The sequence below is a fragment of the Acartia tonsa genome, chromosome 11 (genome assembly GCF_053477335.1).
Source record: "Acartia tonsa isolate MP-2025a chromosome 11, ASM5347733v1, whole genome shotgun sequence".
NCBI classification, from domain to species: Eukaryota; Metazoa; Arthropoda; class Copepoda; order Calanoida; family Acartiidae; genus Acartia; species Acartia tonsa.
In genome coordinates, this window is record NC_137270.1 from 10,438,842 (window position 1) to 10,456,025 (window position 17,184).

At 32.1% G+C, this 17,184-nt stretch overlaps 2 protein-coding genes across 2 annotated transcripts; both read right to left on the minus strand.

The window, feature by feature from the left end:
- Positions 1 to 1,086: 1,086 nt before the first annotated feature.
- LOC145332015 (protein O-glucosyltransferase 2-like) lies at positions 1,087 to 13,609 on the minus strand. Its single transcript, XM_080176919.1, has 15 exons — positions 13,522 to 13,609; positions 13,037 to 13,140; positions 12,007 to 12,105; positions 11,233 to 11,346; positions 10,327 to 10,410; positions 9,676 to 9,765; positions 9,256 to 9,379; positions 8,106 to 8,179; positions 7,695 to 7,795; positions 7,378 to 7,462; positions 6,312 to 6,463; positions 2,788 to 2,917; positions 2,380 to 2,432; positions 1,849 to 1,942; positions 1,087 to 1,346 (listed from the first exon to the last, which is right to left on the minus strand). The coding sequence occupies exons 1-15, from the start codon at positions 13,583 to 13,585 to the stop codon at positions 1,245 to 1,247; spliced, it is 1,470 nt and encodes a 489-aa protein (XP_080033045.1). The 5' UTR covers positions 13,586 to 13,609; the 3' UTR covers positions 1,087 to 1,244.
- A 970-nt stretch (positions 13,610 to 14,579) lies between these two features.
- Positions 14,580 to 16,859, minus strand: LOC145331106 (uncharacterized). The gene is made up of 6 exons (XM_080175736.1): positions 16,856 to 16,859; positions 16,520 to 16,615; positions 16,134 to 16,212; positions 15,611 to 15,719; positions 15,067 to 15,160; positions 14,580 to 14,730 (listed from the first exon to the last, which is right to left on the minus strand). Exons 1-6 carry the CDS (start codon positions 16,857 to 16,859, stop codon positions 14,678 to 14,680), a joined length of 435 nt encoding a protein of 144 aa, XP_080031862.1. The 3' UTR covers positions 14,580 to 14,677.
- Positions 16,860 to 17,184: the final 325 nt, after the last annotated feature.

The following is a 17,184-nucleotide window of genomic DNA, read 5'->3' on the forward strand; positions in this document are numbered from 1 at the left end:
AGACTTACAGATTGGCTAGTTATAGAGCAGCTTTTGCAATAATAAACTACCTGGGTCTGTAATGCAGGGAAGGATCAAATTATCACAATCTCACCAGAAGTTATCCAAAGGGTGCAGGGGGCCAGGACGGGAGTACGGTTAGGGTCTCCAGGCGGGGCCTCAGGGCATTTAATGGAGTCTGGAAATATTGGAAGATCTTGATGTTAGGCCTAAACAAATAGAGTTATATTTTGGGAAATTTGGTGGAAACCTAAACTTCACCCGGCCTAAGCTATTGTCCTATCCTCCCCCCAATTACATTATTTGTTAATAGGGAAGGTGGAAAGGTTAATGATTTGAAGAACTAAGCTGTACCTGGATGTTAATTCTGGACAGCTTAGTTTTCCAAAGAGCCGGCAGACATTATAATTAAGCGGTCTGAAAAATGAAAATCTGTAATTTGCTATTTGCAACCGCGAAATTATGATGTCTGCCGCAGTGAGCCGCAGGCAGCCTCTGTTCTTCTCCAAATTTGGTGGCCTGAAAGTGTACATACATTAGTGTACATGACATTCTACTCTTGGCCGCTCCCAGCTGAGCTGCAGCTGTTACCCAGCTGCCATATGGATGGGCCGCCACTATTTTTGGTAGCATTTTTGAGCTCAGCAACCATAAAAACCTACCCCTAGACATGTCACATGCCCTATCTACTCTTCATACTCTTGGCGGCTCCCAGCCGTTTTCAGCCGGTTTTAGCCGTTTAGCAGCTGGTACTAGAAATTTAAAAAATGGTTATTGTTATCATTTAACATGAAATAAACCAAAAATATGTTTTTAAAAGTTGATTCCTACGTAATTAATGATGAATTTGCCCTGAAAATAGGCAAAAAACGGCTAAACGGCTGAGCCGCCAGCTGCCAGCCGTTACTTTTCCAACTTTTTGTTCGATTTAGGGAAAATAGACCTACCAAGGATTACTCATGCAAAATTTCAGATCGAAATTCGAATTCTAAGTGCCAATTATACATTGATTACGAGATGGTTGCATTAAACCCCCCCCCCCCCCGCCCCCCTTATAAAGTTATATGATTAGAAAACACTTCTAAGCACCAAAAAAGAAATATGGATTTAATGTTACTGATAACTTAGGACATTATACATATATTTTTTTATTAAAGCTCTTTTAAACTAGTTGAAAATAAATATAATATTTCACTCCAATAAACCTAACATAACATAACATAACCTTGTTAAATTCTAGAGATTTACAACTCATCTTTGAAATTATTAGATTGACAGGAGCATTTAGGTGTTCCTTTTTCTTCTAAACTGATCTTTTCCATTCCATCCAGTATCTTTATTTCATCCTAGACACATTTAAAATTATTGAAAAGATTATATCATTTTTCTAAGCTTAATTTAGAATCATGATTGTTTGGTTGACCTACATTATAAACGTTTGGGGTTATTGGCACAATGCAAGGACGTGGATAGGATTTTAAATTATTTGATTTAATTCCTATCCTTAAAACAAAAACAAATTAGGTATGAAATTTTTGCTGGGTTTCGCAAAATTTCAAACAAAATTTCCAATTAGTCAATTGACCTTTCAGTGCACCTTTAAAGTCTATAACTCACTGTGAATGTTGACGTGTTTATGGAAATTGATATCAACATTTTCTAAGCACACAAGTTTAAGGAATGTTTAATTTTATTTCTATGATAAGGTACTACCTACTATGGTTCAAATTATTTGTTATTTCTCAATGCTTCTTTACTAGACTCTCTTTTGATTTAAGAATTTAATAACTTTTAATTAAAGTTAATATATATAAGAAACTAAAATTTAAAAATACTAAAAGTACCAACCTTTAAAAGTTTAGACCATTCATTAAGCAGCTTTACATGGTAACAGAATATATGGTGGGGGAGAAGATTTTGTAGAACATATTCTTGTGCATTTCTAGAAGAAATACATTATGTACATAATAAGTAGAGCAGCAATCACAAGAAAGCTAAGTTTTTCAGTAATTCTGTAATGGATATATTGGTCATTAATTTGGGCATTTAAAATTGTCCTACGTTTTAAAAGCTTTGCATGGTTATTCATATAAAAGTTAGATATGACTATATATAAGAAAGAATATTAAATCTATAATCGTTACCAAAATGAGGTATAATTCAAAAGCGAAGCATTTATAAAATCAAGTCCTAAAAATGTAAGTAGGACCTTAAACATTAACAGTATCTAACCTATATTTAAGCGATTTTTAATTAGGTACTTTGTTTAGACTTCAATATTCTGATTATTAATTTAAGACACTCTATAAGTATTAATGTTGGTTTGCTTTGCTTTTATTGATAGTGCAATCCTTGTTTTTGTACCTTTAAATTATATACCTTACAATTTGTTGAGCTTCTTTATCATGCTGTTTAGCCCATTCAATTCTTTCCTAAACAAATATTACAAAAATTCTTATTTATATTAGGTATGTTATATTTTAAAGTACAATATAAATGTTAAGCAACACACCATTACACAAATACATAATATAGATCAACTAATTACATCACACAATAGAATTCTTTACAAAATCCCTTTTTTGTCTCTCATGAACAAAATAATCTGTTAGGGCAATCTTAGATATTTGATGTTAAAAGTCTATAGATAGCATTATAGTTTCACTATATCTTTCTACAATTAATGATAAAGAACATATATGATAATGAATTTTCAAACAAACTGTTATACCTTCCCTATGGTGAAATTCATCCCTATACATGAAAACACATCATAACTATGCTTACCATTAAGTTGGATAAATCTGCATTAACAGGGACATAATGAATCCAAGGTTTGAGGTCTGTGTAAAAATGTTCATAATATTCAGAATCTTGCTTCAACACCAGGGAGTTCCCAGACAACAGATATGGAAATCTAAAATAAATAAGTTTAAGGAATTTTATTGAAAGTTTACACCTAGTTCTACTTATTTCATAAAATTACATCACAATTGGATTTGTACAATAACTATTTTTATCATTAAAATAATCTTAATTAATTTGTTAGGTTTTGTATAAGATATTTAATTCAGGCATTACATCTAAAGAATTAAAAGTTAAATTATATGATTGATTAATTAGCCATAGTTTCTCAGGGTTTGGACCTAAGTTGTCATGGAGTAGGTTGAGTCACTTTAGTATATCCATTAGTGCCAACTCAAGCTTCATGTTCAAGCACACTATGACTTGACCTGCTATCTCATGAGAGCTTTACATTATTACCTTACCCACGCCTAGTGTCCCACAGGTGTCCCAAATTATGTCATAATAATGAATGACACTCTCCGCAGAGGAGCTAGGGATCTATAACTAAAACAATTTTGAAAATCAGACCATAAACACTGAAGATATGGAGAAAAATGTGAAAAATATAAAAATAACCTAAAACCTGCTAATAAGCGGTCCTACCGCTATTGATGTTTTATACATAAATGTCCTCCTTAATGATGGGAATGTTGTCAAAAAATTTCAGCATTCTATCTTTTATAGGAGCTGAGTAAATCTCATTTCCCCCATAGCGTTACGGAATTACTGACGGACAGACAAAATGAATTATAGAGCAGCTTCGCTACTAAAAAACATGTTACAATGTTATAAAAATATTTAAAATGTGCAAAGTGAAACAATATATATTATTATATTTTTAATTTAGGACATAAAACATGCATGACATAAATGAAAATAAATCTAATTATATTCTATGTTGTTTTTCTTCCAACAAATATTTTTCAGCATTACACAAGCATTGCAGAACATCTTGTAAATGTCCATAGCTGAGTATCCAATCCATAAACCTACAACCAGGAATAAAAGATATAAAGTAAAAATTAATCAGAATTTTTAAATCCCCTATGCTACAATTATTTATATTATTTTGATGAAAAATTCATTCTTAAATTAATCAAATTGTTTTGGAGGAAGGGTTAAAACACCTAATTAAGATTTTGCTGAGGGGTGGATTAAATAGATCTTTTGTGAATGACTTTTTGTGTTATATTATTAAATCATACCTAGGGCACTCCCAACTTCAACAATTAAATTGAACTCATTGTAAGAAATTTTGTCAGTAGTGAACTTGTTGTCATTTGAAAAGAACAAATTAACTCTGACTTTGTATTCCTTGTCAACTGTAACTCTGTTGTTTTTAGAAATGTATATATCATATTGTAAACACGGATCCAAACACTCTAGATGAAACAGTTGAAATCCACCCAAAATCTTGTAAATCTCTTGGTCCCAGGAACTCTCAAAAAATTGTGATCCATTATTCCTGTCAAAAATAGTTCCACACTTGTTTATCTTAGAAAGAAAAGGAGGCACACAGTCTACTCCTTCTGAGCTAAAGTGATCATAGGCTTCATTTCTTAAGCATTGGACCCTTTCATTGTAATCTGTGTAACAATCTTTAACTTTCTTGTCCACATTGGTTTCAATATAGTAATACCACTGGCTGCCCACATTTCTGCTATCAACACAAATTTGTTCTCCTTGGGTGAATATATTTAGAAGACTATACTCATTTCTCAGCAAAGGATCAGATATTATAACACAGTAACCAACATTAGATCCAGTATTTAGTTTAGGGAACACAAGAGAAATTTCAGATGCAGAATAGTCTTGATACTGCTTACATTTGCCCCATGTTGCCACATATACTTCAGAACCCTGTATTTCTTTCTTATCAGCAGCAATTTCGGCTATAATATCATTCATAATACCATCAGGGTATACAAGATCAATAATTTCTTCATAAGTTTTGTTTACATGAGCTCCCCATGATATGGTAGAATTGTTTACATTGCCTCTAAGAAGATCAGCAAGGCTATCATAACCTAATGATCTGGCACTTGCAAGATTAAAAGCATCTTGTCTACAAACTGTAATCAAAGGCTTCAATGGGATCTCATTAAAAGCTATATAGTCAGTTGTAGTAGACGTTGGTTTTCCAATGTAAGTAAATAACGCGGTATACATTTGAAAAACAAAGATACCAAAGAAAACAAGTTTAACTACATGATTTAAAGCTAGACAAGGTTCCATTGCTAACATGTGCAAAGGATTAATGGTAGTGCTGAGTGTAAATTTGATATTAATGACCATAATAATGTTTACCAATGCTATAATCGATTAAACTATCAAACTATATAATTTACTTATATTGTTTGCTTAAATTCAGGGTTATATGTTTTGCTTGAAAAGATGACTTAGGTAGCTATAGAATAGTTATTTCTCAAATGGTATTATAGACAGCTATCCGCGGATATAATAAGTACAATTATAAGATTAAAACCCATTGCTGAAGGCAAGGGCCAAAAAAACTTGTTTCAATCTTATGATTGTACATTTTTATATTCGTAGAAAACTGAATATACTATGTTAGACATTATTTTTTTAGTATGTCTAAGAACCGGTTCTAATCCACTGGATATTTATCGGTTTCTAAGCGATACAGGAATAGTTATTTCTCGCATCGTATTATAAACGGCTTGCCGCGGATATAGAATGTACAATTATAAGATTAAAACCAGTTTTTTAGCCCCGAACGATGCCTGTCTGTCCGTCTGTATGAAGCTTAAGTTCTCAGTAACCACTGAAGCGATTGGACTCTTCTCTACCTACTGGTCCTATGACGGTTTTAGGCTATTTTCTTGGGGGCTGGGACACCCCCAATCCCCACAAAAAGAAAAATACTCCCCCCCCCCCCCAATTTTTTTTCTTTTTCAAACAAAATTTAGAAAGGGTGGAGGTCGACTAACCCCCTCCCCCTTAAAAAAATCCCCCCCGCTAGTGGTACTATATAGTACACAGGCTAAAGTCGCAAATTGCTGCTTTTATAATATTTGAGGGAAAATATTAGACTTTGCAAAAAATGAACAAAAGTTGCACAAATAAATTATATCATGTGTACGTACATTTGTGCTTTAAAGTTAAGTTAAACCAATTATAATTATAAAATTTATGCCATTGTATATAATATTAATGAGGCTTTAAAAACTAAGCTATCCCGCTCCCCCCCCCGCCCCCCCCCCCCCCCCACCCCTTTACTTTAAATTTTTTTTTTAAATATGGAGAGTTGGGGTTAATAGTGCAGAAACCAACCGGCCAATTGTGGGAATGCACTTTATATTAAGCATAAATATGTTGTAAGCTTATAATTTATCATAAATGCGCTACTTGGATAAAAGAACCATGGACATTGCGACAACTATGAAAAGTGTATTGATTATTATTAATAAATTCTGTGACAATATCCATGTAAAAGACCTTACCTGTAAGCCGCCACAGTTCCATCAATATTCAGCTGATATTTGTAGTCAAAGAATTGGAAAAATGGAACCGATTTGGAGCCTCCCCCATACTCTGCCATCTCTTGGCGGAAAAAGAAAAAGTTGGTGATTGATGCATTGATCAACTCTGGATTCTAGTAATTAGGCAAATTTAATAATTCATAAAAGTAAAAAAAAGTATTGAAAATTATTTTTTTCTTTGCAATAGTTGAACACTTTAAAAAAAAATATGATTACATTCTCAAATGATACAGACAAGACTTTAATTGTGCGATGTTTTGTAAAAGTTCTAAATGTGCATGCATAGAAGTGTCTACACTCCCTAAAATAAGAAAGGGGAGGGTTTTTAATGCAACCATCTCATAATCAATTTTAAATGGCACTTAGAATTCGAATTTCGATCTGAAATTTTGCATGAGTAATCCTTGGTAGGTCTTTTTTCCCTAAATCGAAAAATAAATTGGAAAAGTAACAGCTAACGGCTGGCGGCTCAGCCGTTTAGCTATTTTTTGGCTTTTTTCGAGGCAAATCCATCACGAAACCTATCTCCTCATAATACTCTTTGCTGCTCCAAAAAGTTTTCAAACGGTTCTAGCCGGTAGTTGCAGGTACTAGAAATCTAAAAAAATGTTTTTAGTATCATTTCACATGATTGAAAGCAAAAATATGTTTCAAATAGTTGATTCCTACGTAATTCATGACAGATTTGCCCTAAAAATAGCCAAAAAACGGCTAAACGTTACTTTTCAACTTTTTGTTTGATTTAGGGAAAATAGACCTACCAAGGATTACTCATGCAAATTTTCAGATCGAAATTCGAATTCTAAGTGCCATTTATACATTGATTACGAGATGGTTGCATTAACCCCCCCCCTCCCCCTTTAATAGGGCTTCACCATGCACGCTACTGTGAAGAGGTGAATGAAATATTTATAATTATTCTGATATTTTCCTTATTCCTCCAAAAACCTTTGAACAACCACATTATATTATATATATCTATCTTTGCCAATGCTTCGGATTATATAGAAAAGTTTAATTTGCCTTCCTTGTGTGATAGCTTGACTAGATTAAGTCTCTCTCTTCTGCTGTCTCTTCCTTTCCAAAATAATTTATTCTCTTTATCCTCCCACCTTAAAGAGATATTAAGAAATATTATTCGTTGGCTTATCAACTTTAAGTACTTCTAATTAATCTTGATAGGTTGGTTCAAACTAGTAGTGTCCTAACTTTTCCACCCACGATTAATTTTAGTTTTAACATTAGAGATAATGATGATTTAATAATTGGGGGTGTACAACAATTTATCGTCCATGGTCATATCCCTTTAGATCCCTGAGAATTATAGGATAATATTGGGAATACCTCGGGGCATTCTTAGCCATGGCAGCCAAAACATCCAATGATTGTCTACCAAGCATCTCAAGGCTTGATTCAGTAAGCTCATAAGTTGGGAATATTATATCCTAAATAAAAAAAACAAACTTCTAAAGCTTCTCACTTGTGTTTTCCATAAAAGTGCCTTGTTGAGCACGGAATCCATATCCTCTTATGTTTATAAAAATAAAAATATGGGTGGAGGAGGGGGGTAGTTTTTTGTTTTATTGTCAGGTCAGGTCAGGTTAGGTTTGAATATATTGTGTACTGGGTACTGGGTAGCCCCCCCCCCCCCCCCAACAGAGATTAAGTGAATGAACCTACCCCCCCCCCTCCCCCAACGCCATAATTGAAATTCATTTATCGACAGGCAATTTTTTATGGAAAGCATCTTCTTACTTGAGTATTTTTACTTCCACACCAGGAAAACATTGGTAATCCATTGTAGCGTGCAGAAACAAGGGGCCAATCTCCTATAATTTAACAAGGATGACAACATCCATAAAAGCGAAGCTCTGAAACGGTAGGACAAACAGACATTAACACTTGTATAGTGTCAGAACTGAAAAATCAGAATATAAATGATTAAGAGTCAAAGCATAATTGTGAGTAAATTTGTTGAAAAACTTCTTGATACAGGATAATGTTTATGGACATACTTACATTTTTAGGACTTGATTATAGAGTTGCTTTGATTATAATAATGTACTTTGTTGTCCCCGGAATCAGTAAACCAAAAATCAGAACAATCGGATAATTGGATCACATACAAATTAGTTGTTAAAAATGTAAAAAAATCTACATGTTAAAAATGGACGTACGGACATTTTGGTAATGATTATAGAGTTGCTACGCTTGCTAGTACCTAACTACTACAGGAATCACCATGCAAAGTTTGAAATCGATAGGACAATTCTAACATGCCTAAATTAATAAAAAAAAGCTATCCAGACGTACGGACGGACCGACCCTAATTATAGAAAAGCTTCGCTTTTAAAAATTCTTAAAGAACAAGAATCACAACATCCATTAAAAAAATAATTTGACAGTCATTCAAAGAACATTAACAAATAGAGAGAGGCAGTGATAATTCACTATTATTGAAAAGTCAGGGTAATGTAATTTAATACAGGATGCTGAATATGGACATACTTACATTTTAAGACTTGATTGTAAAGATGTTACGCTTATATCTAACATTGTGCATTTTCTTCCTATGAATCAATATTACAAAAATCAAATGAATTATATGGGGTACTTCTCTACAAGTGATTCGCGAGTAGTTCTTTTTCAATTTTGACAGATGAAAAATTTGGAATTGTCTCTTTTTGTGGCAACTCGTTCGTCGTATTTTTACAGTAGATTTTCTCCTAATTAATTTCTAGACCATGAGGGGGCCAATTGCCTAACAATGCGGGGCAATCACCTAACATAACCTAACCTAAAATAACCTATCTAAAGCTACTGTGAAAATAAGACGAAACGCCCCTTAGGAGGCGTTGCCACGAAAGGGACTATACCCGAACAATTTTATAAAAGCAAAACTTACCCAAATTGGCCATGAACTGAAGGTCAGGCAGTTTAACCTGCCTGAGAATATATTTAAGAATGGCATCCATGAACATGTTGAATCCGACATGTTCCCCATAACATCTTCTGTAGAATTCCCCATCCTGAAATAATAATACACCTAGTAGGTATTAATTTCAATAATTTTAATGATTACGACATTATTTCCATGAAGTCTTGTAAAATAATGAGGGCATAAATAATTTATGCCAAAATTTACATCCCCTAGCTAAAACCTTGAAAAAACCTCATTACCAAAAAGCTTACATATTTAAATCAAACAAAATTTCATTTAGATATTGAGTTAGAGTATGGGGAATACCTTGGCTCGTTTACAGGCGAGAGAGGGAGATTCTCGCCCCAACGAGGTAATTAACTAGATAATTGATATGATTGTTACCTTAACAATGTAGTGACACCAAGCAAAGGCCCCCGGATTCTTAAAACTTTCTTCAGCTTTCTTCAGTGCTGGAGAAAAAATAACACCTTCCTGAAAATACAAGATAACAAGGGAATAGTAGGTAGCAGCAATAATCCGTAAAATTGCAAAATTCCGTAAATTGTGAGTAAGATTCCAGTCAAATGCGCATATTAAGTCTAACTCTTCTTAATTTTGACCAAACGTACAATATAATTAAACGCATAATTAAAAACAGTTTGACCTAATAAGCGCATTTGACTGGAATCTTACTCACAATTTACGGAATTTTGCAAAAGCTACTACCTATTCCTATTTATCTAGCTTAAATTTCTTAAAATCTTTCCTTTTGCATAAGTATACTATTTGTTTAACCTTAAACTACCAGGGGAGGGCCTGAAAGAAAGGAGCTTAAACACCACAAACCACCACAAGACATTGATTTCTTTATAAAGCTTCTCTGAAAATAAAACCTGGAAAAAAATTTCGCGAGATCTTTAGCTTTATAATAGAAACCTTACTTAAAAGTATAGGAAGAGAAATGCATATGTTAGTTGTCTTGTACATGTTTTCTTTACACTTGGACTTAACAAACAGCATTGTTTCTTGAGATGTTAAAAAAAAATTTTAAACCTGAAATCTCTCTAGGTCTGCAGCCATTTGTTGAGGCATTTTGGATGGACAGCTATTATTTTCTAGCCAGGCACCTACACTATCCTGTTAAAAAATCCAAATAAATCATAATAAAAATGAGACTCAAAAAGAATTTGAACTCTTTGCTCAAAAGAAGCTAGATATAAATATTTTCCTTACAAGTCCATAAATATAAGAACCCTAGTGGTTTAAAAACAATATTATAATATACATGAACCGGAGCATCTACTCTATAGCTTACTAACATTGTCCACCTATAGTGTTCTTGTACAGAAAGTAATTTTATGTATGTACTTGATTTTCTTGATTGCTATAAAAATAGAATTATGTTTAAATAGGCCTTAAGATTTTATAGCAATTTCTCTATGTCTGCCCGTCTGTACTTTTATTTTTTGCTGTTACAAGAATTCAGGGATAAGGGATGGGAAACGTAGGAAAATATTATTTCAGGCCTATTTCAAGCCTAGGCCTAATAAACCAGTTACCAAATGAAAATTCGTAGCTACCTTCTTTCCAAAAAAATAATCCCGTTATTTTTGTTTTTTCTATATGGCCCTTTTTTAATGTTTAACTCTAAGCAGATTTAATAATTAAACTAATGTGATCTAACACCATTTATATTTATTTTTTCGTAGCAGACAAATCATTATTTTTTCTAGAATTGTCTGCTTCTAAAATTTCCGCCAATTGGTGATTGGTTGATACAAAACAAGCCCAAATCACAGAACACTATTGGTTTAGAGCGGTAGCCAATATGAGCCGTTCGCCAGTAAGGTTATTAAATTAGGCAAATGGTAAAAGTTGCATGATCCCTTTCAAAACCAGGCCGAGACCTAATTTATGGCCAGGTTTCCTATCCCTTATCCCTGCAAGAATTGAACTTACCACAGGACAGTTACAATAAGATGGATAGATAGGTCCAGATATATAAATTGGATCATGAACAAGTTTTCCATTTGATGTTATGTGGATCACAAAGGAGGGACATTCAAAGTAAACCTAAAATTAATAATTTAATTACTTGGTGATTTCACAGTCACACATATACTCTCTTGAGAAATAGTACTCACCCCTCCCCCCCCCCCCCCCTCATTGAAATTAATGGTGGGGTAGAAAGTTTTTCGTTTGTTTTACTTTAAGTTGGGTTATATTGGGTAATGTGTAGCTCCGAAGGTTTAGAGTACTGGAGGTAGGAGCCACAGCTCCAGAATTAAAGGTTTTAATATACAACATATTATTGTCCGCACAGTGAGATAACTTAGCTCATGTTACAATCATTAAAACTATCACTTTTTGAATTAATAAGTTATAAAACTTTGCATGGTAAAAAGTTGCCCCTGTTCATGTACCAAGGTAATTCCCCAAAGGACATGTTTAGCTTTAGTTTATTTTAAGCTAAGTAAAACATGATGGAATTATTTTCTAAAAAAGAAGATTTACAGCACTGGAATCTTGCATGGCAGTAATTTAGATAAGATATACTGCAGAACTGTAAGAAACAGCGGACGAACAGAAAACTGCTAGGTAACTTCTGCTGAAATTAGCCATTTTGATTGATTGATTGACTAGTTAAAATTATAAAATGTTAGGTATACAATCAAACAAATCAAAACCATCATTGTAATGTAATATTAGTTCAATTAATTCAATATTTCCTACCTTGTATCTGACAATAAATAGGCCATCATTTCTATCCAAAGTTTCAGTTCTTATTCTGCAATTGGAATCACCTCCACCACGAATATTTACTTGAATATTCTGTATAATTTTAAAAGCATTGATTTAATTTAAAATTTTCATTAAAATAGGTGAGTTTAAGATTTTATCACAAACATAGATCAAATTTCATCACAAAATCTTTCCAAGTTTCCAATAAAATCCTTTGATTAGGTACCAACTAGCAAAATCAATTTATTTTTATTATTGTAGACTTTTCTTAAAAAACAATGATTAAGTACCTATGTTAAAAGAATGTAGGAAACTTTTTGAGCAAAAAATCAAAGAGGACTATCCACGAACGGGAGCACATGATTCTAAGTACCTTCCAGCATTGATCCTAAGTATTTTCTTTCAGAATATAATAGGTCACCATATATCATTAATGTATTGACGAGAAAATTTATGTTTCACCATATTTTTTTTAGGTATTTTAATTGATTTTGAAAACTTTTATGAAGCTAATTCTTTTAATAAAATGGATATTTGATGATACATAAGCGAATACTCGTGTTATATAGATTGTAAATTAATCCATATAAGCATCAATTTAAACATACATATGAGATATAGTAAATGTGCTTTTAACTTTTTTTAAATTTTTATCATTTGACAAATGGACAATTAAAGACACCCCGAACTCAACAAAACGTTTGATAGAATTTTGACTAAAAAACCTGAACATTTTTTTACTTTTCTTCAACTTGAAGTGGTGAAACATAAATTTTCTCGTCAATATATTAATTATTAATGGTGACCTATTATATTCTGAAAGAAAATACTTAAGATCAATGCTGGAAGGTACTTAGAATCACGTGCTCTTGTTCGTGGATAGTCCTCTTTTAATGACTGGACTTTACCATTAAAAACAAAAAACAAAACAACAGAAAATTCTAACTTATCATCTACCTACCTAGTTTAAGTTATTGTTTATTTTTATTCTATAAGATAAATCCATATGATATATGCTTTCCTGAATTTTAGTTGTTTCTTCTTTGGTTGATATAAAGAAATAATTAGCTGGAAGTTTAAAATTTACAGGATCAAGACCAGGGCCCCATATTTTTAACTTACAGTCTAGGTAGACATCTTTTCTTCATTTAAACTAATTTTAACTAGGTACCTATTTGCGAATGATATTTGTTTATATAATTTATTAAAGCAGCGCCCTAAAAGGCCTCATTGAAGCCTTTTAAATGTTAACCCAACATAACAAAAATTCAGGGTTACAAAACCCCAATATGTAGTCTTAGTTGTAAAAAGTTATAAATAAAAGATTGAATGCAAAAAGGTAAAGAGAAAGATATAATTAAAACTTTTTTGGGATCCTTAATCTAAAAGTCTTCAGTGATATTTAAAAGAATTGATCAAAAAAAAGTATAAACAAAACACCATTCAAGAATGAAAAATCATGATTATTGGCTAATTTAATTTGTTTGTGTTTTAATGAAGATTTGCCTGACAGAGAAGAGAATAAAAAAACAACTATCACAAACTTAATCCAACTTCTACCCATCATCATTTAGTGTAATACAACATTATTCTGAAATTATAATTCATTTCTTTAAAACATACCTACCTAAGGAAAAATAGAGTCAAAATTTATAGCATTTGTAAAGAAACACATACCTAGGAAGCAATTTTCAAAAATAATGATAATAATTTCAAAAATCAATAGGTAATAAAAAATCTTCAATGCAATTTTTAGATATTGGTACCTACAGTTTTAAGTTTTAAAATTGATTCATAAAAAAAACAGGTAAAAGAATACAATACAATGCTATGTTTTTTTGATTAACTGTAAAAATAAAATTTTTGTATTTATATATTCGAGGCATCTTGGAATTTTGAACACACCAGTATATTGTTGCATATTTAAAACAGAGGTTTAATCACTTATTTCTCAAGGATCTCAAGGATCAAGGGATAAGAAAATCAACGCTAGGTTCTTTTTTAGATAAAAAATAATAATAATAAAAGATGGAAGGCAGCCATTCTCATACAAAAGTAGTCAAATAAACGTTATATACATTAAAATATATAAGTTTTCAGGAATTTAAAGTTAGGGGGAGATTTGAAATCTGCATGAAATTTTGAGGATTTTTTATAAAATTCGTTTTTCTATAATTCTTTATCTAAAAGCGGAAGTGCAATTTAAGTTAATTAATTTTGGCATCTGTGATTGGTGGATTTAAAAAATCTGCGCTCTGATTGGATGGCGTACATCATTCAACCAATTAAAGCGCAGGTAATTTAAAATCCACCTATGCTATTGGTCAAAATTAATTAACTTAAAATGCATTTCCGCTTTTAGATAAAGAATCTTAATATACATATCTTCAATTAGAAGAATCAATACATATTTATACATTTACAATAAAATGTGAACACAATAATGGGTACGGGTAGGTATGTAATTTTCCAGTATAGCTAGTCTTCGAAACCGATTAATATCTGCTGGATTAGAACCGGTTCTTATCAATAAAAAAAAATGTTGTTTTGTTTTGTATTACAAACAATTTTCTGCGAATAATGAAATAAATACCAGTTTTGTTGGCCCAGGATTTTGTCTATTATACAATGTGATAAAATAGTTATTACAAGTGTTAGTGGGCTAGGTTTCATTATCCCTGATTACTCTGAATGGAACAGGTGGTGGCAGTACATCTAAATAAAAATACAATATTTTCCAAAAATATAAATAGCAAAGAAACCTACCTATAGAAGAGTAAAAAAAATTATACGTGCTTTGCGCGCTATGATAACACTCCAATATTGAACAAAAAAACCTATAGTTACTTTTTACCCCTTTTCCCCAACCAGAAATAAAACTTGGACCTTTTATCCCATCCCAGAACATATAACCATAGATCACCACTATTCATATAGATAAAAATTACTAATAACTACACAGTTCTTTCTTACGTCCCTAGCTTTATATGAATTTGTCCAGTCATCCTTGATCCGTAAACAAGTAGGTAGAAGCGCAGCAACAATTATTACCTGCAATAATTTGTATTTCATCATCGTCCTGTCTTTGTGTAGGAACTCTACCAGGTTTTACAAATTCTAGATGGGAGATATCTGGAAGTTTTACCTAAAAGTATCAACATAATATTCAGGAGTTACAATAAATTTGTGGCATTATTGACCAAGTAGGGTCTAGAAAACAGCAGGATATATTACATCTTCAATAGCCTTTAGTCCTAGAAGTTATTAAAATGAATTCTAGGATTCTAATTATTTACCCACCTCTTACAGAAATTAATAGGATTAAAAAACAATGCTAAAAATTATTGCACTATGGGACTAATTAATAAAAATAGAATTAAATTATTTACAGGCCATTTTAGTCAAATAAGTTTCTGGGTTCCATAAAACCATTGGCAATTTTTTAGAAATAAGAATAAAAAAACAAAACTAGAACTGGCGATTATAAAATGTCTAGTGAACAAAAAAAATCAAATTCTTAGCCGGCTGCGACCCATGTAACCTTAGTTTAATCCTGCCTTTGCCTTATTGTGCAGTGTAATAGTCACAATTATACCTCTTTTTCATCTTCTGTCTCAGAGTCAGAGCTCAGAGATATTTCCTCAATGTGTTTCTTCACTTGATTATCAACTAGAGGTTGAGGTATGCTGGTTCCAGGATTAAAGTTACTATTATTAACATCCATATAAAACAACTATAACTATATTATTGGGTAAAAGAAAAGACACCCATATGTGATTACATCAATTTAGTATCAAAGACCATTGATATTGTTAGGCAAAATATCTTAAATTAACCACTCAAGTTCGCTGAAATTAAGTACCAAGTTCAATGGATAAAGAATTTTTTTTTTAATTTTCTAAAACTTCTGTTATAAAAATCTTTGAAAACAATGAAATTGAGAAATTTTTGTATTGTCTCTAAAAAGGTTCCGTTAGTATTCCACCTACTACAAAAATATTAGAGCACTTTAAAAAATTTATTTAGCATTGCAAGCACTAAACAACATTGAATATTGGTGGTTAATTTCAAATAATTTGTATTTGCTTTTGTATATAATTTTGTAATATGGATGAACATTCCTAGTGTTGTTAACTGTACTATTTGAAATTGTGTGTTGAACTGGTTTGCCCGAAGGACCAGGTTTACTTGATGAATCTGTAGTTTATTGCGTGTTTTAATACTAGATATTTTTCATGGTCTCCATAAATTGGAAGGTGCTCTTTCTCAAATAAATTCTTAACAACTTCTATCACCCTTCTTGGTTTTTAAATAAATGCAAAACAGGGGGAAGGAGTATAGTTTTTTTTTTTAAATTAACGAAAAAGGAACAGGGGTTATTTTCTACACCCCTTTTCAAGTTAAGATAATCAATTCCAACTTTACCTGGTCATAAGGAAATTTTTAAAGCTAAATTTTTTATTAAGTTTTTGAAGATTCAAAACTTGTTTAACAAAACACTTTCCTAATGAATGGTAAATTTGTGTTTTAGGAAAGTTTGCATTTTTTGCTGGAATAGTTTGAGATCTGTTATCAGGTACTTTGTTTTTCTCAGCTTCGCCTGATTAAAATCAATAACATATTTAGATAGCAAAATTAAGATTTATCTGAGTGTTTTCAACTTCATGAAGGACATAAACAATAAGCATACTTTTTTTTAACAGACATATACAAACAAACGGTATGCGTGGTCCCTCCCCTCCCCCCTCACACTTAAATTTTTGGTAGAGGGTAATTTTTCCAGTGGGGGGGGGGGGGGGTGGTTAGTTATCCAAGAACATATCATATAACCATCTTATACTCATTTGGTATGTTCCCTAAATATAGAGGCTGATTGGTTCCGCGCCAGTACTAGGTAATGCTACATCCAGACAGACAGATAGATTTCCCTTGTACTATATAAATGTACTAGCGGCTTCGCCCCTAGCCTCTAGGGGCTTTGCCCCAAGAGGTGATCAAAAAAAAATTGAGGTGAAATTCGTAAAAGGACCAAGGAAATCTTCTGCAAAAAAAAAAAGGACCTAGGAAATCTTCTGCAAAAAAAAATAAAGGACCTAGGAAATCTTCTGCAAAAAAAAAATAAAGGACCTAGGAAATCTTCTGCAAAAAAAAAAAAAAAAAAAAAAAAAA